The sequence below is a fragment of the Drosophila montana genome, unplaced genomic scaffold (genome assembly GCF_035044405.1).
Source record: "Drosophila montana isolate Dmon_TW-CO22-7 unplaced genomic scaffold, ASM3504440v1 contig_2178_1, whole genome shotgun sequence".
In the NCBI taxonomy this organism is placed as follows: Eukaryota; Metazoa; Arthropoda; class Insecta; order Diptera; family Drosophilidae; genus Drosophila; species Drosophila montana.
In genome coordinates, this window is record NW_026997075.1 from 438,409 (window position 1) to 465,370 (window position 26,962).

Genomic DNA, 26,962 nt, shown 5'->3' on the forward strand with positions numbered 1-26,962 from the left:
CAAGGGAGCCACGCTTGGTGGGGCACAATGGCTGGGCAGGCCTGGGCAGGCCTGGACTGGTCTGGGCAATGTTGGTCTGGTGTGTATTCGGCCCAGTTAGCCGCCAAATTGGGTAAACTGCAAACGCAATTTACATTTGATCCGCTGGTTATCGCAGCACGTTGGCAGCAGGCCGTGTTTATCCAACTCTAGTTGGACAATTTTTGTAAGGCCGGATCAGTTTATGGCCCAAATATATCGTGGACAAGCATATGCTGCTTACTGCAAGCCACTTGCGAAATATTTCCGAATTAAAAGCTCATTTCGCCAGACAGCTTCCCGCACTCTTTGTCTCTGTCTCTGTCGCTGTCTCTGCTCTCTCTTGTCTGGTCAGCGTCCTCGGCAATGGATTTGGCCAAGCGACGCGACCAACTGGAATGTTGTATCCATTGCAAAGTCTAGAGCATAATCAACAAATGTGAATCGAATTACATGGATGTCGATGGCCCCGAACCCGGCCCAGCCCAACCAGTTACGGAAGCCCCTTACTCGAATTTTGGTGCACATTTTGAACTGGCCAAATGATGCCGTCCAATGATTTTCAAGACTTAATAACACCCTGGTCTATTGCTATCAGCAATAACAATTAACAGCTGGCAAAGGGTCAAAGCACTCGAAATGAATGCCAAATGAATTGAGTGGAGCCGAGTGGGACTTTGGGTCCCAAGTGCTGCTCCCCAAACACCAACAGCACAGCTCACTTTCCCAGGCACATTCTTGGCACATGCGCCCCTTCCTTGGTCCATCTCTTGTCCAGTTGGCAATGCGAATTGTTAAGACTGCATTGCTGCACTTGTCGCCACTTCTATGCGATGGAAATTCTCACAAGCCCAGCTAGCTATAGCAATGAAACTATTCAGTTACATTTGAATGCACAATGAACATGCGCCGCTTGCCACAAGCATCAGGTATAGAATGGGTTTCTCAGCGGGGGGATTTGGTTTCATTATTAAGGCATTTGTTCATAATCTGACTCTGTTGGGATCTGGAGGGTTGGGGCAGGCCGTCAAGTGGTGCCAGCTGCGGTTATAAGAGGATCGCTGAGCCAAGGCGGAGATGAAGAACACGTCGCAGTGTCATAAACAGCAGAAGCTTACGACAACAAAGCCCGGAACAATCAAATTACAGTCGAGCAATCGCCGGGCGAGTCTCAAGGCTGGCTGGCTGGCTGGCTGGGTGCTGTGGCAAGGTCGTTGTGAAGACGCCTGGAGTGGGGCGAGTGACACCCCCTAATGGAGCGCAGGGTGTGAGATAAAGGCGAGTGACACCCCCTAATGGAGCGCAGGGTGTGAGATAAAAATAAATTAGCAATATACGAAGAATGTAAAGAGACCTCGAGGAAGAGACAGAGACAGAGATGGTGCGGGGCAGATTCTTAGACTGCATCGTGGAATATGAAAAATGTTCATAAGATTTTACGGCCAATCATTTTTCCAGCCACAAACATGAGCGATGGGGTAAGGTGATGGGGTGAAAGGAGTGAGAGTGCATAAAGAGAGGGAGGTTGCGGGCGTTTAATGTCGCCATCATCACATCGATGATAAATTCATCGATTATTGGGCTATATGGCGATATTTGTCGCGTACCCCAGTCTGGGGATGTACGTGTCCTGGCGTCTAAAGCATTTGTCACGATGTCTGCTAGGAGGATATCGCCAGGAGGCCTCCTTGTCGGGGGCAAACTGTTTTTGAATAATCTAAATCGAAGCCTATTTTTAACTGTTTTATTTACGATTCGTAGTTGCCAGCGGGCGAATCGGGACTCGAGCGTGCCAGGTTGCTCACGCACAATTGGTCCAACATTCACCATCACATTCATTCAGAAGCACTCACACTCACGGCCACACTCACTCGTCTGACTGGGGGCAGTCATGTCTACCAAAAAACAGCAAATAGCAAACAGCTAAGACACGGCCAGGACATGACCAGGACGCACACACACACACACACACACACAAATTAACTGTTTGGTGCTTAAGGCAGTTACTAACTGTGAGGTCAATTCTCTCTACAGGTATTGGAGCGGAGCAGCCGTTTGAGTTAACCTTGAGTAACATTTTCCAGTCGATAATTTAATTCTAGTCCTGAAACTACACTGTTTTATAGTACACTTAAAAAGAACAGCGCTCGGAAAATCCTTGCTTTCTTAATAGAGAAGTTATTTCTAAATAGATAGCTTTTCTTTTTCTTAAGACATTTGACTCTAATTTTCTACATTTGACTCTAATTTTCTACATATCAGATTTTTTTTCATTTTTCCAGTTTATATCGTTTGAGGCATTTTTGCCTTAATTTAGAAATAAAAGTGCCAAATCCAGTTTTTTTTTTTTTAGAAAAAAGCATTTATTTTTCCCTGAATCAGATATGATATTTAATAGGTAAAAAATATTATATCAAAAGAAAAACTGACGCTAAATTATTCTAAAATTTAGACAAACAATATACCAAAATGTTTGGTAATCAGGGCAGCTTAAGAACAACATATATTTTTTTCTGAGTGTACATAAACGCAGTTAGTGCGCGCATCGATTATCCTTTCCCATCAGACACATAATTTCTATTTCCCATCGAAGTTGGGCCAACCAGGTGGCTTCATCTTAAACGTTTGTTTATTTCATGATTGACCGCAGGCACGGCCGGATGTACGCGAGTCAAGTTCACGGTCCTCATGTAGATGAAGATGAAGAAGAAGAAGAAGGAGAGTTCATTGGCAACTGCTTTGCCAGTTATACGCACAGTTTGCGGAGCGCGTGTCTTGAATACTCACGTGTCGTTGATTAGAGTCTTAGTTTTGGCATCAGGCTTTAGTTAATATTCAGATATTGGCCAAGGCCCAGGGCCAATGTGAATGCACTCACTTATTTGACTGGTCAGGCAAGTGCTTAGCAGAGCCGCAAAATAGCATCAAATATGGGCAGGCTTTAGCCTTGGCAGTTATTTAAAAGTCGATTTAACCAGTTCACAATCGGCTTAAAGGGTACAAGGGAAAAGCTCTTGAATAGGCCAATAATGCGCTGCAGGAGCATAGATATGGGGCGGAATGGGGCAGACGATCAATGTACTGCCTTGTGGCTTTGGTGCGCCACAAATTGTGGTTGTTATTGTCAGCTCGTGTTCGTATCGATGGGAACTCTCATTTGCATGACGAACAGATGTCGCCGGCGGGAGGCAGCTGCTGTCGCCCACAGCGAGCTCGAGGTCCATCAAAACTCAATTACACGGGCCCTGGCGGGGCCGGGTCCACACCGGACAGTGTCCGGCCGAGCCGAGCCGTGCCGGACCGGGTTTTTATTTGAACACAAAGCTTATTAAATTTTTGTGTGTTTGTACCCGAAGCAACGAGCATGCCGACTGCGACACCTGGCTGCCAAATTGTCAACAAAAGTTGCAGCTGACAAGGCGACAAAAAAGCGCAAAGTGGACAGCATTTGCAAATATACCCAAAAAAAACGGAAAAAAAAAAACAAAATGCGACCAAAGTCGTTTGTCAAAAACAAAAAAAACAAAACAAAAAACGTTCCAAATTGCTTTGCACCACTTGCCCATGGTCGTGTTCGTGGTCAAAAGCTGTGTCCTATTGCTGACGATGTTTTTTGTTCCCTTTTTCTTTTTTTTTTTTGAAGCTGCGCTCGCATCAGCCAACTCAACAGGCTTTTACCATACCCAGTATTTCCAATTATTGTGGAAACATTTTTATTAAATTTATCAAATAAATACTTAAACAAAGTGTTTCTGAAATTATTTAAGCAGTTCTTTCGCAACAATCGATAATATTAGTAAAAATATAACTAGCTATAGTAAGTGTTATTCTGGTTAATAATAGCATACATTTAAATATCAAAAATATATATATAACAACAGGCATCTGTGCTTCAATTAATGGTTTATTTAAAAAATTAAAATTAATAATAATTATAATAAATAACAGTAGTAAATGCTTATAATGATATATCTATATATCAAACTGTTTGTCCTGATTGACCGACTGATTGATTGATTGGTGATCAACGCACAGCCCAAACCGTAAGAGCAAGGAAGCTGAAATTTTCACTGTAGTTACATTATGTGATGAAGGTGCACGTTAAGACGGGAGTTTCGGGAAATTCCACCCGCATGTGTGGAAAAATGGCGAAAAATCGTTGTATGTAACTTTTTTGCTTACCATCCGATCGGCCATTTTCAAAGAACTTTGTTCAAATTCATTTGAGAGGTCTTCCACACTTTTCGAAAAATGCATTCCTCCCTGGTGGAAATGGGGGTCAAAGATTTGGTGCGTGATATTGTTCCTCGGTGGAAAGTGCTATTTAAAGATTTTTTGGGGAAGTTTTCGATTTGTCCGATTTGCTTCAAACTTATTTTCAAAGCGCGGTTGTTTGGAAGTTTTCAAGCTCATTTTTTTCAAAGATCTATGAGCGAATTTATTTTATGTGTGCAACGGGCAAGGCCGGGTTATATCCGCTAGTTAACAATAAGAGCACAATACAACACAATATATGGGAACAATGCAAATGATGAAAGAATGAATGAATGAATTCCATGTAAATTTTCATTAATCTCAAAAACACCTGAATTCCCAGAAAGATGCCAGGTATTTAATTTGGTATATTGCGAATTTTCATTATTGTCAAACAATAGCCCGATTCTCAGAAGCATGCACAGCATGCCTTTCTTAAGTTTTTGGAGAAAACAGTGCGAAAGTGTAGAGTGTTCCCGCTCCTGGTCCCGCTCCTGCTCCTGCTCCTGTTGTTGTTTCATTTTGTCCGAGTCTGTCATTTTATGGCTTGTTACTTACCCGATTATTCATATGTATATATACCTCTTTTTTGTTTTGTTTTTTAGAAAACTTTTAGATGCAGTTATGGGAGCAGGGTGCAAAATGCTGCGGCTTGTTGTGGTTATTTTGGGTGCCATGCGGCCAGCTTAATGTAGAAGAGTTTAATGTAGAAATATACGTTTTATAATTGACTTTCTTGTTTGGACGTTGTGAAGTATGATTGCAAAAACAGAAATGGAATAATAACATAAATGAATGAACGCTGTGATTACCTACAGAAAAGGCAATGGGATTGTATTTCCTGGAAAGCATTCGAGAAACGTGCAAGAATTGCATTTTGAGGGGGTTTGACGATGTGCTAGCTTGAATAGTGCAGCAACAATTGAAGCAATTAACAAGTTTGCAGTCGGATAATATCGACTGTTCATTACCCTGTTTCCAGTTTGTCCCTTTGGGACTGATGGCGGTGCATACTCTTCTGTCCTTCCAAAGCGAGAAGTAGTTGATGGCAAGAATCGCTATTCATTGAACGATTATTTGTGGTCAATTTACAATTTAAGTTCTGGCAAAATGAAAAGCCAAAAATCATTAAATCAATTGCTGCAGCTTTAGTTGTTGTCACTGTTATTGCAGGAACTGCTGCTTTTGCTGCTGTTGCAATTGTTCCCTTTGTTGTCTGCAGCTGTTGAAACTGTCCTTTGTGCCTGTCCAGCTGTCTGCTGCCGTTTGTGCTAGCACGGCCAGTGGCAGTTGCTTTGCTTAGTGGCCGTCACCAGTCGCAATTTGATTTGCCCGCCAAATGGCCAAGCAGTCAGTTAGTCGGGCAGTCAAACGATTTAAGCATTGCCGGAACACTGCAGACAAATAAGTAGTATATATTCAAGCAGCCTTTAGTGGAGTCGGGCGACATTTTAAGCAGCTTAAATCCAGCGCACTCAGCCGGAGACAAGTGCATAAAATAAAATGGCAACATCTACTGCATTGTAAGCGGAGCTACAGCAACAGCTGCAAGGACGAAGGATGCGGATGTCAACTGAAACGGTTGCCATGCTAAATCGTTGCATTTGCATTTGCCTCGGCCCAGTCTTTCTCACTTGGCTTGCATTCAAACAGCATGCAATCCATTTCAAATTTTTAAGCAACTTGCCATGGAAGAGACTTGGGCGATATTTCATGACCAACTATTTATCTATTCAAGTTGATAAAAACCGCCGCTATTTTAAGAGGGAATACTCGCGAGCCTGACTGGCTTGTAGGAAAACTTTCTTTCTTTCTTTCTTTCTGTCATGTGGAAAATAGTTTCGAATTGGGGCATACAAATCCGGAGTAAACATGCCATAGCTCGCATCGGATGGGCATTTGATATGCTTGTCAAAGACTCAATTTCTTTTTCCTTCTTTTAAAACTTCCACATACATCATGTACATTAATATCTTCTCGCCAAAGACCTTGTTCAAGAGCCTAAGCCCAATTGATTTCTCTGGAGAAACAACGCCCGTTTATCTACCATCTGCCGGCTTATGACATGATTTCTCAGGAAATGGATAAGTCTTCTGGGAATCACAATTCACCAGCTTGGCGCACTTGACAGCAAGCGATCATTGTTGGTTCTGCGAAAAAGTCCTAGAGTGTTGTGTGCGCGTGTGCACTTAGGGTTAACAAAAGTTTTGAAATTTAAATTTAATGTACATTTGTTTCGCCACCGTCAAAGATTTTCAATTATAATTAAGCAGAGGTTCTAAGGTTGCATACATCCCGTTGTCAAGTGTTTTAAATAAAATTAGCGAAATTCCAATCGCAGCGCCAATGTGGCGTATGTGCAACATAGTTGACGGCCTTACACAAATCGCCACCAAATAAAAAAATATTATGCAATTGTTTTAATTGGCCTTTAATTTCCTGTAATCATTTTATGCATTGCATTTTCCGCTTTAATTTTTTACCCTTTTTTATACCCTTGCAGAGGGTGATATCATTTAGTCTCGAAATGTGTAACGTATTGATAAAGACATCTCCGACCCCATAAAGTAAAAATTAAGTTGTTGTATGGAAAACTTTTTTGTTTTTCGAGACCAAACTCGGCATTAACCATTTTCCCTATGCTTCTTAGTTACGAGCAAAGCATAATGAGCATTATGAAAAGGTTCGCTCTTGCAAGGGTATTAGGTCTTCGGCGTGCCGAAGATAGCTCTTTTATCTCGTTTTATGTTTAACTTAGCATTAATTGGCTTAATATTAATAGTATGAAAAATAAATAAAATACGATTTATGTTTCACATTTCAAACAAACCGAAATAAATCACCTGATGACAGAAGCAATTGCAAAATAATGTTCACTAATTATTATTAACCACGAAAAATGAATAACATTTATGATTATTGTGAAAAGCTGGCTTGATCGTACTATGTACATACAATTACTTTACACAAATATGTTTGTTTAACAATTGCTTGCCAGCTGAATAAACAACGCATCGCTGCACAGTTGTTATCAAATTAACGAGTGCTCAATGATTCAAAGGGAACCGCAACTAAGTCCCCTTGGCAATGCGAAGGCCGCTTCATATTATTGTAACCACAAAATGCTTTAAAACGCTTCAGCCTTGAATGCGCATTATTATTAACTCGGCTTATAATGTCATTTTAATATACATACTTATATTGCACAATTAAAGTGGAGGGTAACATACAGTTGCGAGAGTTGGAGGAGAGGACACCTCCGATTCGATCCGTTTCGACTATAAATTTAATTTATCACAATAGTAAATTCCATTCAGAAGTGTGCAAATACGAATTCGATTCGGGGAAATTAAATTTATCACAATAGAAACTCCTTTCATTCATCGAAAAAATGGGTGAAAATCTGAGAATTGATATTATATTGTTATATTTCCATATACATGAAGCTGGGTCAAATCATGGTTAGTCATAAAATTTAATGTACAATTTAAGTTTTTATTGAGAATCGCCCGTTCTACTGAAATTATTGCTAGCCATAAATATTCTCATTTAGAATTCGCGGGCTAAATTGGCTCTCGACCCAAAATTGACATCTTCCAAAAATGGCTAGATATGCGCAATGATTGGGACCCAAGCTATTCATGTTTTGGCGCTGAGACTCGTTAGTTTTAGCACTAAGGCTTTTCGAAATAAATTTACATCTAAGTAAGCCATAGATAAATTATTTGCATTCCCGCAATGCCTGCTATTGATTATTTTCACATATGGGATTTAAAGTGATATCAATCGTTTTGGGTACGTCTGAGGTCAAGTTCTTCCGCGTCTGCCTCCGTCCTGGCACAGTAAATCTCACACTAAGCTGCAGTATTGGTCGTGGCGGAAAAGTCATTGGCCAACAAACCATAAAAAACATTAATTACTTTTGTATTCGGAAACTGTCAACGGCAACGGCAATCAACTGGCAAATTATTGGCAGGCGGCCACTTTAGCAGCTGGAGCTCTGATCCACCGCCGGCAGTTGCCGGCAGAGGGTTGTGGCCCGGGCGATTAGATGAGCTAATATACCATAAATACTTTGGCTGATTTATGCTCCAGACCCTGCTCGACTGAGCAGCAGCAGCAGCAGCCCAACTGGGATGCCCCAGTTGGGGCCCGTGCATCATAAGGGCATTTTACGAGCACATAAAATACAAAATCGCTGAGACTCAACATTGACTCTGCCTGCTGCTGCCCCACCCCCTCCTTCACTTCGTTCCATTCCCTTTGCTCTCTCTCCCGTGCTCTCTCCTAATGCAGCCCATTCAATTAGCGTCCCTGTTTGTAATTGTTCCGATTTCGTTAAAAAAAATGGTTATCGATTTGTATTTAGCTACATTGAAATATTTGTGCTTCATTGCGTTTCCATTCCCCGTACCACAAATTTACGATTGAGGATATTGTGTAATATGGACAACTTTAAGTTGATGATTGTCAATTAGAGCAAATTGAGCTTTAATTAATTACTCGACTATGAAATTCGATTGCTTTTGATTCTTTTTCGATAGTTATTTAAATTGGTTTATGACTGAGCAACTTTGGAGCCCACAAGATATATATTTCGCGCTCCTCTCGTAGCTTATAATTCTCAAGTGGTTATAGCTTATACAAAAATGTGATTAGATGCTTTCACCGAAACAAAATTTTAATAAAAAGATAGAAATTAAAAAATTAATTAAAATTAAAGTTAAAATTGACTAATCCCAGCATGGAACATTAAGGTAGTCTGATTATATACTCATTCGCTACGGGTGCATCAGAAAAGGGATCCACTTTATAGCGATGGCAGCCGCCTTGTTGTTGCACGAATGTTGGCAGGGATTTGGCTGGCTAGTTGGTTATCTCCAGCTCCGCATTTGAAAAAGACGGCGTCCAGATGTGCGCAAGAGAACAGCAAATGGGCCTAAACGGCATTCAGCTTGGCCCAAACCCTGAAACATTTGAAATATGAATTTTCGAAATATTTTAACTCGCAATTACAGCTAATTACTTGCGTTCATTAGACAGACAAATGCAAATGCTGCAAAATGCTGATCGCCTCCACCTCCACCTCCACCGCTTCGGCATTTCCCTTCTCCGTTCACCATAACTGGAATGTGGTGCGGCTTTCTTTAATGTGAGTAATTTTAATTGAATGCCAATGGAAATTAAAGGTTTATTATAAAGCTGCCAACTATAAAGGAAATTAAAAAGACTTTAAAAGAAACATCAAATACAGAATATTCGTTGCCCTTAGGGCATATGCAATAGCTGAACAGATTTTTCATTTGTCTTAATTAAGAATTTCAGAAACTGAGGTAAGGTTTTATAAGTTTCCTACTAAATGTATTGCAGTAGTTCCTCGTACATTGTGTTTATATTCAGAGCATAAGAATTAAATGGCTTACGTCTCGTTTAGCCCAAAGAAACTCGGGCTGGCTGCTGCCTGGGCTGCTGTTTGGTGTCGAATAGACTCAAGGACTCTAAACTCTTTGCAACCGAAGTGCGCTTCAGCTTGCACTTCCAATTTCAATTTAAGTCCGCCAGAGGCTACGGACAGCAAGAACTTGCCAACAGTTAACGGCTTGCTCTTTGCCCACGCCTTTCTTTTGCAGACGATGTTTACGATTTCGTTTGAATAACTCACCTATTTTCCACCCACCTACCCTTACCTACATTACCCACCCACATAAGTTCCTAGTTACACAAAGTTTTCCACAGAGTTCTTTCGTTCAGCTACTGCAGCTCCTTCCTACATAGCATGAAAATATTCTTTGTCGTTTTCGGGACGGACTATGAACGAGCTATGCGACTAGCAGGCTTTTTTGCTGCCAGAGCAAATAATGCGAGTGCCCTGAACCGTGTAAGTAATGGACAAGGAGTGAGCAAGGGGCGTGCTACTGTGTACTGTCCACTACCCCCAATCTCGACTTATGGTCCGCGCTCCTCTGGCTAGGTTTTTAATTTCTAGTCTTGATTTGGTATTGAGCGAAAGCCTGTATACCATATAATTACTGTAAGCATGGGGTATAAACATTTCAACATCTTTTAATTTAAGGTACATACCATATTAATGTAGACTGGGTTTCGTCATCCTCTAGAAGAGTAAAATTTTTTAAAAGAATACCTATACATAAAATTTGTAAGTTCTTAGCCAAAATATTTTTGCATAATTTGATGCAGTTTATATGTGTTGTATATTATATAAATTTAATCGCCCTTTGCTGGATGTTGCTGTTGCTGCTGTTGTCTGTGTAGCTGGCGCCTGGCTTCTTCGATTTCCAGGATACGTTGCAGCTCAGTATCCTCCTCCTTGGACTTAGCGATTGGTTTTGGCTTCTTTGGCCTCTCCTGCGACAGGGCGAGCAGCGTTGCCTTCGGAGAGAGGACTTCGTAGGCCACCTCTGCCATCATATTGAAGAGCGTTTGTGCACGCAGTGTTACCATAACGGATCGAATGCATTTCGTGAGCATGGTTGGCATTTGTGTCAGCTCAAAGGCATTGTCTATGTAGCGTATGTTCGGCTTGATGCCAGGAAATAGGTCAGCGAATATGTTCAACTGTTTTGAAAGCAGCCCCACGGATAGAACGAACTCGTTGCGATCATCGAACATGTAGCATTCGCATCGACAGCGTGGATCGATTGTCGGAGATTTGCCGGCCCAGTAGCTCTCGGTCCTCACGTACATCTTGATTTCCAGCAGCTCGGCAATCCTGAAGAAGGTCAACAGTTGCCTGTTCTGCGGTATGGCCCGCGCGTTTATATTTTCAACGAGCCTGGCCAGATTGTCAAATGCCTGCTTGGCGGTCATGCGGCCTAACTTTTTCTGCAGCTGATCGTAGGCACGCTTCGAGAAATTGGGGGGCACCTTTACCGGTTCCATCAGCCGTTCAAAATATGATGATCTAGCTCTTATGATCGATTGCGAGCAATCAAATTTCAGCTTTGACAGCTCGGATGGGATATAGATGGCACCCTCGGACTCGCACAGCGCGTGCGGCTTCCACAAGACTTTAACCCCATCGGATTTCACCTTGGGTGGCTCCTCGCGTGGCATTTTCTTCGCCAACTGGGCAGCGTCTTTGCTGGGCTCTACCTTAAAATTGACGCGACGCTTCGAGTTCAGGCCTACACAACAATTCCACAGCCGCTCGCGCTGATAAAGCATCTCCCTATCCAGCTGGGGAATAAATATTTTTCGTTTGGTTGAAGCCTTAGGCTCACGGTTGTTGTCGTTGGGCTGTGGCGGTTGTGACGTCAGCTCCGGAGGTTTCATGTCCTTACCGTTGGCAATTGATTGTCCTTGTTTGAAGCGCTGCTGCACATAGCCAAGATCAGTCGTATTGGTGTTCCTTTCCTTGTCATCCTGCAGATTGAACCCGTGTGGCAAGTCCCAGTCCTTAATGGACAGCACGCTGCTAAACACATCCTGTTCCGGCGGTAGGACGGCATTAAGACCTGCTTTAGGGTATGGATTAGAGTAAAAACATGAAATGTAGCTGGTCTCGACCGAGGCGGAGCTTTCCTTTTCTGAAAGCTCTTGAGCCATTCCATCAGCCCTTAGATCACAGTTTGAGAAAACCGAGTCCCCAGCATGCGTATAGGCATTTGGGAACATAGGTTTAATAACGTTGCTGTCGATGGAAACTTGCGATTCAGCATGCGGTTCCATTGGTCCCTTTGCGATGGAATTCCTGGCTGCCAATGGAGCCCTAATCATAGATACGAAACTGTTGCTCGTGACCGGCGATGGTGAGCGTGTGCCCCGCGGAGTCTGATACTCCAATTCGCTACTGACGATGGAAGCTTTCGAGTTGATCCGAGTTGCCACTGGAGTCCTATTCAAGGAACATTGGCTCTCCTTCGTGATAGGCGAATTGGAACGAATTTTCGCAGCATCGTTGCCGTCGTTGCGATTCCTTAACGGGGACCTCAATATGGAATTGCTGCTGTCGGTTGTAAGTGGCACATTGGAGCGAGGCTTCATTAAAGTTCTGATATTCAGCTCGCTGCTTTCGTTGGAAAGGAACGAATTGGTACGTTTGCCCAAGGCATTTCTCTCCTTGACATTGCCGCTTTCGTTGGACGCCGGCGAACTGGAACGATTCCTCGCCAGCGCCGAGTAGGTTCGATTGTTAAGTAGAGGCTTGTGCTCGGAGCTGCAGCTGTCGTTAACCGGCGAACGGAAACGCGATTCCAACGAAAATTTCCGCGTGACGTCGTCCGTGGGCTTGCTTACCGGCGAATTGGTACGACTTCTCAAAGCCAAAATGGGACGATTTATAATGAGATACCGTGACTCTGTATTGCCGCTCTCGGCTGTGACCGCTAGATTGGAGCGGGTCTTGAAATCACCGTCGCCACGGCGCGAGCTCTTCTGCTTTGCCGCAAGACGTCCATCCACGCTGCTAGAGACGATTGCTACCGGCGAATCGGAACGACTTAAAATTGCCGAATGCGACCGATTCCTAATCTGTGATCTTTGTACCAAACTTGTGCTCCCGTTTGGTACCGGCGAATCGGAACGGCTTCTCATTACCGAGTGGGTGCGATTCCTAATTAGCTCTCCTTGTACTGAACTAGTGCTGTCGTTGGCAACTGCTGAATTGGAACGACTTCGATCTGTCGGATGGGTATGATTTTTTTCCAGCGACCTATGTTCGGAACTGTTTTTCTTCATCTTTGGCTTAGGATCAATGGAAACGTGCGGTTTGCTGCGAGCTTTCGGGCTGGGACTGTTCTTGTCGGTTTCATGCGAATGGTCATGAGTTTTCAGCCGGAATTTAGTTCTGTGATTGCGATCTTTGGCGGCCACTTGGGGCTGAATACGCGTATTCACTGAAGCTCGTGGTATTTCATTGCTACTGTCGGGGCTAAAGGGAGCACGTAAGCGCTTCTCCAATGGGTTCCTTCGGTTGGATGATGTATTCTCTTTGGTGGCCTGCAATTGGGGACGAGCTCTTATTGAAGTTTTCGATAAGCGATTGCTATTTCCGACTGGCAAACGTGAGAATGATGTTCCCACTAGAGTCTTCTGCTTCATCGAATTGTTCTTGTGGGCGATATTCGGCTGCGGACGTGAGAGGCAATCATGTCGGACAGGCGTAGGACGCTTTTTAGGATAAGCCTCAGTCGCTGCCGGCGAATCGGTACGCGTATTTTTCTTGATGTCCTTAGGGACCTTTTCTTTTTTTTGGGGCTTACAGTGCCGGTATCTAAGGGTTATATTGTTTCCCGCATAAGATAAACGGACAGATCTGGAAGGTTTTTGCTGAAATACTTCAAAGATTCGGCTCTTAACTTCTGTTCTTTTAAATGCATGCTCCAGCTCAAGATAGTCCGAGCTGTATATTATGGAATAGTTGTCGGTCCTCTGGGTATACACAATTAGATCCTTTTCGTCGGTGGTCAGGCTGGTTACACCCAGATGTCTTTCGCCATCGATTGCATAACCATGGACGATGTGCTTCTCCGTTGTCGTTGAAGTGGGCGTTATCACAAGCAACAAATTCTGTAACTGTTGAATGCCAAACAGTTTGTTCACAACACTATCTGCATTGGGCTCTGAGTTATGATCACAAGTTAGCTGGGGCCTTACAAAACGTTTTGTCACCTCGAAGGGACGAACCCTGAGTACTCTGGTAACATAGCGACCGGGAAAAGTTACTGTGTCAATTCTGTCGAGTATCCCGGTATCAGACGACAATATTCTGGAACTGCAGCCAGGGCTTGTTGCTTCCCTGTAGATCATTCCCAAAATATCTTCGACGTCTTTACGCGCTCTCTTTTGTTTTCCTTGTCGGCTAGCGCCCTGTAAAGATTTTACACGGTCGCTCTCGTCACTCATATTAAAAACCAAGTTTTTATTCCAGCCGAAATAGAAAATGTACCAGAAATAAAAGTTTCTTATGTGTTTTACTTTTAACTTTTTGGATCCAAAAATTTAGGAAAATTAAAATTCGTCCGACTCGAGTCAGTAACAAGTTAAAACTAAAATAAAAATTCCATTTGCCTTCCTATACACATCCTAAGCGACGTTTAAGTCAGGGAAGACTTGACTTCATCGCGTTCGCCTCTTTGAATTTGAATCAGGAAACGGTATTTAATAGGCGGACATTTTGTATAATAGAAAAAAAAGAAAACTTCTCTGAAAAGTTGTCACTAGAGAGCCGTTTTGAATCTTTTCTTTTCGGACTAGACTTTATTGTCTTTTTTAAATCACATACAGTTTACTACAAATTTTACATTGGGTTAGTTCGGTTCAAGTTCACAATTATAAATTGTTTCCGGTGGAATTTGTGTATATCAATTGACATTGGGTTAATGTTAATATAGAAAATAAAAAATAAATGATAAAATACCAAAAAAATAACCATATGCTAGGTCCTGTTATATATTGTTTTCGTATTTCCAACAAGTCTTTTTATATAGACAGCTTTCTTAGTTGTCTGAGCATTAGCTGTTGTAACATATTCCGAAGAAAATAGGACTAAGTTATTTATATTCCAGTAGACTTTGGGTATCAAAGGCTGTGGCTAAATGGAAGCACGTCGTCTAGAGCGACAGCGCCGGGACTCGGCCAAGAGCAGTGCCGCAGAAACGCTGCCGTCGACGAAAGACGAAGAGTTCCATATACGACTCATCGAATTATATGGCCAGCATCCATGCCTGTGGAAGACGTCGCTGAGCGAGTACGAAGATGCAGAGCTGAAGCGTCAGGCCTGGCAAGATATTAGCGGCCAACTGGGCGCCCATCTGACACCCTCCTTTGTGCGCAGTCGCATCAGCAGCATGCGCTACCGGCTTAACGTGTACAAACTGCAAATGCTTGAGTATAAGATGAGCCCCGCCAGCGGCAAGCAGCCCGAAAAGCTCTACTACATCGATAAGTTTGCCTTCCTGGACGAGGCGAGCAGCTCGCAGCAGCAGCATCAATCAGACGCTGAGCAGGCAGACGATGGAACCGACTTGGATGCCAGCAAGTCCGATCTGAGCATTGCCAGCATATTCAAGCAGCGCATGCAACGGCAGCAGCAGCAGACGGAGCAGTTGCCTCAAGTGCTGCAACGCCTGAGCCAGAGCGATCGCTCTGAAGGAGCTAAGGACATGTCGCCGGGCAATCTGGATGACTTTGCGGAATTCAGCATTGCCAGTGTTGTGAAGAAGCGTATGCAGCAATCGCTGCAGACGCAGAATAGGATCATTCCAAAAGTTCCCGACTCACTCTTGAATGCACGCCGTCTGTTACAGAAGGTGCAAAACAAGCAATCAGTTGGCGATCACGTGCACGGTGCAACCGGAAACCCCAAACAGAATACTCAGGCTCAAAATCAGGATATTGATAGCATGCTGAAGCAGCGTATGCATCGGCTGGGCCTTGCCGAGCAGGGCCGGGAGTCGGCGGGCAGCTTGGAAAGTTTTGCTGACTTTCGCGGATCTCTCGTCAACATTCCGAGTGTTGTCAAGAAGCGTATGCGACAGCAGTTGCCGATGGGCATGGCGCGCAACATGGAACCGGAGAAGTTCACCCCAAAGAGCTTCCTCCAAAAGCCGGAGTCAGTGTTGACCATACCACCGACCTCGGCCACGCTGCGCGCACAGCCAGGCGATTCGGTGTCCACAACAAAAGTGTCCAAGCACCCGGGTCAGCCCAAGCCGTCAGACTCCGAGGATCAAATGTCAGATGAGGAAGAATTTTATCGCTTACACTGGAGCGTGCGTCAGCAGCAGCGTTCTCATCGTCCAGCCGGAATGGCCACCAACCGTGACCTCATACCGCAACCCGTGCCGCCTCTGTTGCTTGGCATGCGCACCACTTCGAACATGGAGAGCGCTCACGATACAAAGACCTAAGCATACACATAGCCCACATCATCAACACCAACCGTGCACACCATCTTCACCATGCATAGTAACTATTTTAACTATTTGACTATGATTACCAGTACCATTAGTTCCAGTCGTATTTGCTGGCATTTACACATCCGCGTGTGCTTCGTTTTCCAGCAACTGTTCGAGATTTTTTTTTTTTTTTTTCAAAATTGTGTCCGTTTGGGCATATAAAATTGTTAAGTAGTTCAGATACTTGATCAAATAAAGAGAGAAACTACGAATCGCATCGATACATGCATGCACTTTTATATCTCTTTTGTTACGCGAAGTATGCCAGGTAAATTATGCTTCAATTAGGTACCCATATTCATCCAAGATAAAAGATAATATTGAGCTGTAAAATATAGGCTATCATATATATATATATATAGCTTTAAATGTAGAATTCCAGGTTCGATTCGGCTGGTTTCCGGACTTGGTTATAAAGAATTGCCGAAAATCGATAATTATTGGTATTCAATCTGTATTTTTAACCATCATTTGGTATAAAGGCAAACACGGATCAATCAAATTGAGCTTGACGAAACTTAATGTGGCCTAACAAGGTATTCCAAACCTAGCCACACCTGTTTCCATTGAGCAACAGGCCGAAATTAAATATTCTCACTTGATTGACGTGGCAGGGGGATACTTTGTAAATTCTATAAACTCTTGTGGGTTTTCTTTTAATTAAATAAAATGCCAAAGCAGACTTAAAAATATCAATCATAATGATACAATACGAATAAGAAAATGTATTATTTTCCAACCTGGCTAGAACTCAGCCTTGCTCCATCTCTTTCGTTTGTACACAAAATGGTAAAATCCAATCAAAGAATTGTGCATATAGATTTTAAAGCCAGTTAATGGCTGAAACTCGACTCTTTAAAGATAAGCGAAAGAAAATTCATTTGTTTTACTGTACAGTCGTAATTTGGTCTTCCGCCCCTTCAGTTGCTGGCCTTCTGCTGCCACCTTTCTTTCCATCTCACCTATCTCCCTTTCTCTCTCTCTCTCTCTCTCATGCTTTGTCACGCTCCGGCTGCCATTTGCTGTCTCTGTTACTCGCATAAATTGGCAAAATTTTAATTTTCCACTAGATTTGCGTGGATTTTTGGCTCGTGTTTTGTTTGCTCTGTGCCCTTTTTGGTTTGCTTTGATTTTCATACCCAAGCCTTGTGTGTGTATGTGTGTATATTTATTTGTGCATATTGTGTTGACTAAAGAATGCCAACCTAATACGCAGCATTTTACCGGAGATTTTTTTTATATATTGTATATTTTGTTCCTTTCACACCCTTGCATAGGTTATTATTAAATCATCAGTAAATTATGTTACACATAGAACCAGATGTTTCCGACCACATAAAGCAAGAGTCTGTCTGTTCGTCGATTCGTCTGTTCCTTAGTTCTCAGACTATCGTCATGAAACTTTACACGTAGGTATACATAAATCGTATGTCCATAGCATAAAGTTACTAGAAGAACTTTCGGTCTAACATTATGGTAAAGTTTTTCAAATATCTTGGCCAGGAACTTGATGTTCATAAGTTTATCAAATCAATCTATTATATAACATGGCTCAGAGGGTATTGAATCTTCGACGTGCCAAAGATAGGCATGCCCTGTTGTTTGTTCATGGTGTAAGCTCTTTTTGTATTCCTATCGTTATCGACTTCCTTGTTGACAGTGACCAAGTCTCAATAGCATTAGCTTTTGTTATGTCGACATTTGCCTGGTTGTCTTTAAGCCGCCAACGCGGCGTATGATGAATGTTCTTGAGCTCAGAGAGAAAGGGAGAGAGAGCGTCGCGTGCGTAAGGTCAACAGGGGAAGCCGTTCGCCTTGTGGGAACGAATCAATGGCCAAACGAGCTGCCATTGTTCTTAAACGCAGCGACGAGGAGCAGACCAAATGCCATTATATCGTTTGTCTATTTGCATTTGATGCACGCCCCTTCAGCTGGCATCTGATTCAGTTTCCTTTGCCATTCGACTGCTCCACTATTCCACTTATTGCACTCATCAAACAGGGGAATGTCAAAAATTTGTATCTTACTCTTAATTTGAGCTGGCGACGTGCTCATTCTCGATTTGATTAATTCCAGTGCTCCGCCAAATGAAATGAAAGACTGTGCGCGCTCTGCCTGGTTGCGGGCTGCGGGTTGCGGGCTGCGGGCTGCGGGCTGCGGGCTGGAGGCGCCGCTCGCAACTTGGTCATGATTTATGAATGAGATAAAAAGTCTCAATGGCAAAAGTTTTGCCTGCTCCCCAGCGACTCTGACGCCGCCATCGCCGCCGCCGTCGGCAACAAAAATTATTTTTAGTCAAGCCGTCGGCGCTGTGTGTGTGTTGTGTGTTGTATGTGTTGTGTAAGGGGGTGGCGGGGCCAATGGAGGAGCTGGGCGCAATAAATAACAGTTGGCGCTGGAAAATGATATTCGTGGAAATGATTTGGCAGAGTTAAGGCGCCGAGTCAGTGGCCGCTCAGCCAAATGTTAAATGGGCTCATTAGAAGCGGCAAAATCAAATCAAATTTGCCACCAAGTGGAACCGGTTGCAAATGTGGCGCAAATGTTGCCGCCGTCTGAAGATTAGGACTCGGAATGCAAAGATGGCTGCTTGATGCTTGCAAAACTTTATGTGTAACGGGAATAATGCTTTGACAACCGAGAAGTTTAAAGATAATTACTTAATATGCAACTCAACAATTTGAATGCCAATTTGGGTGCCAGTGAATCGGTGCGTTCTTGATTTTGTTTTTCGTTTCTTGTTTTAAGGGTATGGTTACGGTTGCTATTGCTATTTTCAAGTGTGCATTGCTGTTGTTGTTGTTGTTGTTGCTGATGTTGCTGTTGCTGTTGTTGTTAGAGTTATTGGTTAAGTAGTTCGCTCAATTGCGGTCAAGGACGCGCAACTGCTCCTCGACACATTCGCGACAAGCCTCGTCCAATTCGGTGGCCTGTATATACTTTTGTACGCCATTGAACTCCTTTTTGAGTGCAGCAAAGGAGCTGGAGTAGAGCATCTTGTCCTTGATTTTCGCCTGCATCGGGCACCACAGCATCAAGAATAGCTTCTCCTTCAAGCAAGTGGAGGAGGCGCCCTGGCACTGATGATGGTATGCATAATCGTAGACCGCGTAGCGGCACTCCTCGGGCCCGCCCTTACGCAAATCGTCAAGAAAGTCATCATAGCTGGCATTGCGGCGGCCAACCACCTCCACATTAATTTCGCGCTCCTGCTTGATGGCGAATATAACATAGCGATGCTGCTTTAGTTTGCGTATCTCCTCAAAGATGCCCTTGCACTCCGTTGAAACTTCAATGCCTGAAGCCATTCTGTTGCTGCACGGGTTACTGCCTCTGCGAGCCAGTTGCATGGATTTAACAGGTAGGGCGTTTAACCGGAAGAAAACTCACCGTTTTTAAATTACTGAAGAAATGTGTTTGTGCTTTATTTTAAATTTGTGTGTTTACTCAAAATTCCTTGAAATTTCGACTAACTGTACGCTTCGATTCCATTGCTCCCGGAAATGACATTGACGATCAACTGAGAGCCAGCTGTGGGGACTCCAATTTAGAAGCCTACTTTGGTCAAAACAATTGCCCAATCTTTTCTCCAAGAAATTGTTCATAAATGTCATCAAATCATTTTTGATTCTGTGTATGAGCCGAGATGTTTAAGATATTATAAAAATATTTATTTAATAATTTAACAACTTGAACAGCTTCAATTGAATAATATTAAAAGGGATACCAAAGATGGCCAAAGAAGGGATAAAAATGATCTTCTCGAAACGTTTGTGCCCGACAGAATACAGTATCGAAACATATATATGGATATAGTACAGTGAAAACTCTCTTTGGAGGATCGCCACTTTATGGAGCTGGAATTGATGTTGTCCGATTTATAATGCTCGTCCAAGATGTGTGTCTGCCTAATGAAAGTGTCCGTTGGACGAGCTTTCACTGTATAACCATATCAACCTGTGTACGTAAAGGGATAAGAACATCAAATTTTCTATGCGTCAGCGGATGATATTTGAGTATCCATTAGGAGCAGTATGTAGAAGGCTTAGTCGAGCACTCACGACTTAAGCAATCCCATGTGGAAGAAATTGCATTTGTTCGAGTAAATACGTATACGCACATTCGTTAATAAGTTGCTGGCACAATATGCCCAGTGTCCTAATAGGGATGTCAACTGCAATGCATCCCAGAGGATGCTCAAATCAGTTGTCGACAGTGATATGCCCCAGTTAGCCAGGCTGCTGGCGGTCGCGGGCGCTGGCGCGGAAGGAAGTACTGCAATGGCAGCTGCAGCTGCAAATGATGTTTATGTTCACAATTGTTTTGTCGCACACATACACTGAAACACAAAAGTGGTCTAGTCGGGAGTGCCCGATCAGGAGATACTCTATTTAAATTGTGTAGATTTCATTCGCTTTAAATTTGGAGGAATCGTGGGAGCTATTCAAAAATTGTTCCTTATCTGTGTATACTATATACTATACTGTACCTAGCTCTAATAGATAGGGTTATGCTTAAATATCAAGTGTCAAAATCGATTTTTATCGATATTTTGAAAATATGTGGATATATCGAAATAGTTATTAATTTGCGCTGGCAACTGGGAATATATAGTTTGTGTAAGTCAAATTTAAAATCTCTAGCCTTTGGAGTTTCTCAACGTTCACGCGAACATATAAACATAGGGACTCGCTCGTCATCCTGTTCAAAAATATATACACTTAGTGGGGTTGTGCTTCTTTCCGCCTGTTACATTTGGACAAATCGTTAATACCTTTATTTTAACTATTCCATGGTTTAAAAAGGTATGTTTAAATTTGTTTTGCTTTAAAACACTGTCAATGAGGGAGCTCATGCTGTGTGCGTGTTAAAGCTTAGGCGTTGGCGGGGAGGGGCGGATCAGAGCTTTTTGTCACTTAAATTCAATATATTTTTGCCCCATGCATATTTAAGCGTGCTTCTTTGTAATCAACGTGCGTGGCTCATACACGTATTGTATGCCATTAACAGCCACACCAATTTGCCAGCGCCAATGCGAAATTTGAGAATCTCGGAGGGCGGCTGTAGAAGAAAGGCACAGCCATGTGGGCCGTAAATTAAATACAAAATAAAGTAAAATACACTTGAGGCAGCCAGCCGGGGCGAGCGCACAGCAAGTGCCACAAAAAATAACAAATACGAAAAACCAAATGAGAATGCCATAGTCGGGAGTGCTCGACACGCAGATACTCTGTAAACAACATTTTTTTCAATTGCAAATATCTTATGTCTTCGATATTTAGAAGGTTTTAGTGCATTTTCATTTGATGCTGAAGTATATTCAAACAAGTTGGTGAGTAAAATGGTTATTTTGCTTTGAATATCTTATTTTCCTAAGATCCACTCAGATTCCTTTAATTATAGCTGTCATCCTTATAAAACATACCAGAATATCTCTTCACTACTTAATAACTTTTTGATCTTTTTAGTCTTAATATGCCTTAGTCTAAATAAATAACTAATGTTTTCTTCAGACCAATGAGACACGCTCGTATATAGACGAGAGGTCGTCTAGTATCAGAGCCGTCTTTATCTGGGCTGTCACATACATACATTAGCTTGTTTTGATGACAGCCTTTTTTAAACCATTTTATGGCTACAGGGTAAACAAGATGAATAACAAGAAGAAACAATACTGAGTTGAAAGGCCGTGTGCTCGTGGGGTATGCCACAGCCACAATATACCCTCTACAAGCATCGAGTCGCTTCTTAAATATACTCAAATCAAATTGAATGGAACTCAATTGTTATTTGATTCGAGAATTCTTAGAAAATATAATTCAACTAGTTCGATTGCCTGAAAACTTTGTTGAGCATTGCATTTCTTTTAGTTGCTGAGCGACAAAAGTAATGCCAGTCCATTAAGTTGGGTTTTAGCTACATTACAGGGTATTGCGCGAAATGGCAATGGGGAGGACAACAACAAGTTATGGGTATTAAAGACCGCGAGCTGCTAAGCCGCCCTGCGGCCAATGTTCAGCGGAGATTTCGTTTTTATTACGCGTAAATGAAAGACATTTGTTGTCGAATGTCGTGTAGGCTGACAGAACGTGCGCCCGGATGGGTGAGCTCGTGAGGGTGAGGGTATTCAAAGTAGGTAATGAGGCTGGATTTTTCCCGCCGCCCGCTGTGTGCCCAGTTTCTCGCATTAAAACTGCGCGATTAAAATCGGTTTACGTCCGTCCATCGCCCAGCTCGGACTGAAGACAGTCAAAAATGACCAGCGATCAGGATACGGGAGGAAGGGCGAACGGGGGGACTGGTTTCATAATGTTTTACTCGAAACTTAAATGCGAATGATTAACAAATAACATAATCGAAGCATCCATTGGGACGAGCACAGACCCATTGGGAGGAAAAAAGCAATGCGTTGACTGGCGTGTTGTTTGGTGTTGCTGGGTTTTTAATTAATTATGCTGGCATTATTCATGAGTCTTTTGCTAATGAACCCAAGTATCAGCCGAAACAGCCGCAGCCCCAGGCGGACGCAGAGGCAGAGGCAGAGGCCGCGGCCGAGGCACAGGACCAGCCACCTTCAAGGCAAAAGTTCACTTGAGTTTAATTGATTTTGGGCCATTTGTTTTAAGCAACTGCAAATACAAAGTCAAGTACAACAATACAAATGATACATTTCCGCACATGCTGGCGGTAGGCGTCGCCTATGGGCGTGGTATGGCTGCGGGGCTCCACCTTCAGTTCAACTGTTTAGCATGGGGAACTCGAACCTCTTTAGTTGGCAAACACAGCTTAAAATTCGTTTTTGTAATTAGATTTAAGTAATTGAAAGTCGGATGGCTGCCAGAAATAAATGTGAATATTTAATAAAAATTCCAACTGAAGAAGTAATCCTTGATGACACACTTAATGACACGTCGTTAACCGCGTTAAATTATCAATTAGATTAAGCTATGCCTTGAAAAACGTCATATAAATCTATATAAAAAAAACGCTCGAAGACAATGTAGCTGACCTGTCATGCAAAGTGTCCAGACCTTCATCTTTTGTAAGAATATCATATTAGTGTACCTGCAATTCAGACTGGGAATTGCCGCAAGCCTATTCCCATTTCGACACATAATAAATGTAGCTTGAATTGATAGATGGGTACCTGCAACATCTGCAAGTGCCGCACGTGGCAGCCACGAGTTAAAATGGTCATCCCCACAGGCTGCCACACGAACATTCACACATATTATTGCTGCTGATGATGTGCCGCACAAAAAAAAAGAAATAAAAAAAAAAATTAGAAATCGAGTCTAGGTAAAGTTTTTCTTTTGCTACCTTGAAAAGTCTCAACGACGACTTAGCCGATGAAAAGTTTGTGCGACAGCAAAATAAAAGAGCAAAGTTTACCGTAAAAGTTGAGCGCATGGCAAATGACACCTGGGCAACTTCTCGGGAAATGGCTGAAACAAAAAGAAAAATGGCGGAATCGGCATGAAAATGGCAATGGGCTGGAATGCATGCTGCACACACACGTGCATGCCCGAGCATACGTGTGTGTAATGGACGCAATGGTGCAGTCGTGTGGCAAATTTACTTACTTGTTGCCACTTTACAACACTTTTCTTTGGTTATTTGTTGCTGTTCTCCGCAGCTCTGACTCTGCTCCCGCCACTGTCACCTGTGGCATAATTAATACCAACATTGTTCGGCTTGCCGTGTGCAAATAACTTACAATAACAGCAACAGTTGCCTGAGTGCATTGCAAATGGCTAAAAGGCTGTAAAAAGCCGTGTAAATAAATATAACGGAGGCATCCCACCACATTCTTGACTTTAAAGTTTCGAATCGGTTCTTCCTTTCGATATTTATTAATGAGCTTATTAAGAACATTTCGGAGAAAATAAAATCTGGCTAACATTCAGATTGGATTCAAGCAATATGTTTTATTTTTGTAATATATTTTCATAAGATCCTACTAAAGGGATGTATATCTCTCAAACGAATGATAGTTCCAAATTAGTTGAACTTTTGTATAAAAACACATCTGCAATGGTATTTAAGCTTCGACAGTCTGAAGAAAATGATTTATTCTTAATAAATTTAATAAAATTTGATTTAATTTTTAATTTGCATTAATTTTTGACATTAAAATGTGACGTTTTAATGCGGTTTAATTGCATTTACCCGAGTAAATTCGATGCTACAGATCAAAGTGAATAAATTATGAGAGCTGCTCATGATTTATCCAAGGTAATTGGCTGCGCATGCCACAGGAAATGCGATAAGGAGCGGGACGCGTTTCGAACAGCGCCCAAGGCGAAGACACGGCAAATGGGTGATAAATTTCGATTTTCAGTTCGTGACACAAACGCAATGTTGTCAGCCGCGTGCCACCTGCGATGCGGCATGAAGCCATCTGCCATCTGAGACGGGCCCCTTTGTCAATTTTTCTTTTGTGCTGAGCCATGTCAAAGCGGCTTCCGTTTCCGTGGCACATAAACGTAAGTGTAATCGAAACAATGCCAACAACAACAATGTCGGCGATGATCAGTGCACATTCCGGGGCATCAATTCTGCTCGATGAGCTCATGAATGGAATAGGCCTTGGCTTCAGCCTTTGCTTTGGCCTTTGCTTTGGCCTTGGCACCGGAATGCCATCACACAAGTGTCAAAGCTGCAACGGTGCGTATGAGTTATTTTCAAATAAGTATACACACAGTTGCCCATTGAGGGCGTGCATAGTGCAATGTCAAGCTGTGGAAAACTCAAATATTTGTTGTTGGCCAATTCATCAAAAGAACTGTCCAACAACTCAATCAGCAGCTTGAGTTAGTTCCATGCTAGTCCCGATAAGCTCTTGCATTTACCTCGGCCTTTCTTAATTGCAATTCTATTCAGGGTGAGTTGCCAACCCCAATTCAATCCCATTATTCGGCCACTTGGCCCCCTCAACTTTGGTAATTGCTTTTCGATGCATGTTGTCATCAGCTAGTTGCCTGCTGGTAATTGCCAAACCCCAAAGTCTCTCGGTTGCCAACTATAAATTGCAATTCAACTCATATTTATTCCTTTTCTGGCCACATTGAGCCTTTCAGATTGCGTTGCACTAAGCCAAAACTTCTGCAGTTATTACATGTCGGCTAATTTATTTGCCTTCCGTTCAAATAAGCTAAGCTATAAGCCAGAACGTGCAGCTCTTGTTCTGTGTTTTGCCAAATATTGTCCAACGTGCATGTGGGCGTTGTTATTTTGGCTGTTGAATAACGCATTAGCTAATGACGTAGTAGCTGCTCTACGTTACGTTATTCAACGTTAGTCAACGTGACTTTTCCCTCTAACAGTGCTAATGAGTTTATGTGAATTCACATAAGCGCAACTTAATTATTTATTATAAGTAACAAGAGATTTTATATGTGATTTGGGAAAATCGAACCAATCTTCATATAAATACTACATTTCCATGGAAACCCGATTTCCATGTCAAAGAGCCCAGATGTGTTTAATAATTGCCCTCGTGACGGAAATAGATTAGTAATATTTATTAGAAGACCTTTGTTTTGTTTTGATATACATTGAAACTAACTGAAGCTAAATTTTTACAGCAGTTAACTCTAGCGAAGTAAGCGAATAGCCCAAGCAAAACAACACTGCGTGGAACTGGGTGATAAAGTTCCCGGACAATGCCGGTTAACGGCTGCTAGTATATTTTTTATGTTTGTTCATAATTGGTGTGTCATACGATTGCCATTAGGCATAAGACCTTAAGAACTTGCCTCCGTTCATAATAACTGAATGCAAAAACAACAGAGCGGCAAATGTGTGTGTTAACACAAGTTAATGCTTCATAAAATACTTAAAAACACTCAGCGCTAACATTTGCATTATCCAAGGTTTATATTTAAGTATATTGCCAAACAACTTCCCTTTCATTAGCATACATACAAAAAAAAAAATGATTTTTAAAATGACTAGAAGATACCCTATACTCCGCGCCGAGTCGCCTTCACAAACATTCTAGCTTAGCTCTATACAAAAAGACAAAAACACACACACATGTACTCTGAGGTTGTTCTTCCTTAGTCCTGAAACTATGGGAATGCTTTCTTGATTAACTTCGGTGTCCGGTTGTCCGATCTTTATGAAATTTTCAGTGCATAAAAAGGGCACTCAACTATGTTTATATGCCAAATAGAGGGGCTTTAGCTGACAACCTGTAAGTTACAGAGAAATATTCCTAATACATTGGCTCGTTAGCTTAAAATACTTTTAAAGCCTGTTGTTCAGAGCTGCACAAGTTTTGACTTCCCCTTTTTAGACAATTTCATGAATACAGGGTATAAGGGGAGTTCTGTGCTGTTCGTTCGCCTGCGTCCTTTGTAGCAGCTAATCAAAATTTTACGGCTCTTGTGCAATTAAAGTCGCAACACGGAGGCCAGGTCGGGGCCTCTCATTTGTATTCATAGCGCTTATACACACACCTACACACCATATTATTTGGCACCATATTATGAGGATACCCTTCAATTGTTTACATTTTGGTGACACCTTGCAGGATATTTACAAACCACATTTAGTAAAGTAAATATTTCAAAATATATTCTGGCAGTCGTCAATGTCTTAGATATTTGTTCTGACAAGGCCTAATTTAGGTGTTTCTTAAGTTTGCCGTCACTTTTCAAGTGTGTTTGCCATAGTTCTCAACTGTGTGATCAGTTTTGAACAGGATATGATATGCAGGGTATGTAAGCTTTAGCACGTCGATAATTCTAACATTTTGTTATTATTAT

The 26,962-nt window shown here is 42.3% G+C and overlaps 3 protein-coding genes and 1 long non-coding RNA gene across 6 annotated transcripts; 1 reads left to right on the forward strand and 3 right to left on the reverse strand.

Moving 5' to 3' along the window:
• Positions 1–9,100: 9,100 nt before the first annotated feature.
• On the reverse strand, positions 9,101–14,040 carry LOC135427539 (uncharacterized). Its single transcript, XM_064681072.1, has 3 exons — positions 10,354–14,040; positions 9,299–9,481; positions 9,101–9,239 (listed from the first exon to the last, which is right to left on the reverse strand). Exon 1 carries the CDS (start codon positions 14,038–14,040, stop codon positions 10,498–10,500), a length of 3,543 nt encoding a protein of 1,180 aa, XP_064537142.1. The 3' UTR covers positions 9,101–9,239; positions 9,299–9,481; positions 10,354–10,497.
• Positions 14,041–14,761: 721 nt separating this feature from the next.
• On the forward strand, positions 14,762–16,413 carry LOC135427331 (uncharacterized). Its single transcript, XM_064680795.1, has one exon. It carries the CDS (start codon positions 14,829–14,831, stop codon positions 16,140–16,142), a length of 1,314 nt encoding a protein of 437 aa, XP_064536865.1. The 5' UTR covers positions 14,762–14,828; the 3' UTR covers positions 16,143–16,413.
• Positions 16,414–18,780: 2,367 nt separating this feature from the next.
• LOC135427332 (cofilin/actin-depolymerizing factor homolog) lies at positions 18,781–19,741 on the reverse strand. 2 transcript variants are annotated; one of them, XM_064680796.1, is made up of 2 exons: positions 19,581–19,741; positions 18,781–19,523 (listed from the first exon to the last, which is right to left on the reverse strand). In XM_064680796.1, the coding sequence occupies exon 2, from the start codon at positions 19,496–19,498 to the stop codon at positions 19,052–19,054; it is 447 nt and encodes a 148-aa protein (XP_064536866.1). In that variant the 5' UTR covers positions 19,499–19,523; positions 19,581–19,741; the 3' UTR covers positions 18,781–19,051. The 2 variants fall into 2 exon arrangements, with proteins under 2 accessions (XP_064536866.1, XP_064536867.1); XM_064680797.1 differs by having other exon boundaries at positions 18,781–19,505; positions 19,581–19,708.
• A 3,072-nt stretch (positions 19,742–22,813) lies between these two features.
• LOC135427529 (uncharacterized) lies at positions 22,814–24,077 on the reverse strand. Of its 2 annotated transcripts, XR_010436085.1 has the most exons (5): positions 23,908–24,077; positions 23,774–23,853; positions 23,511–23,635; positions 23,256–23,430; positions 22,814–23,024 (listed from the first exon to the last, which is right to left on the reverse strand). It is a non-coding gene; the product is annotated as an uncharacterized LOC135427529 (long non-coding RNA). The 2 variants fall into 2 exon arrangements; XR_010436084.1 differs by lacking the exon at positions 22,814–23,024 and having other exon boundaries at positions 23,071–23,430.
• Positions 24,078–26,962: the final 2,885 nt, after the last annotated feature.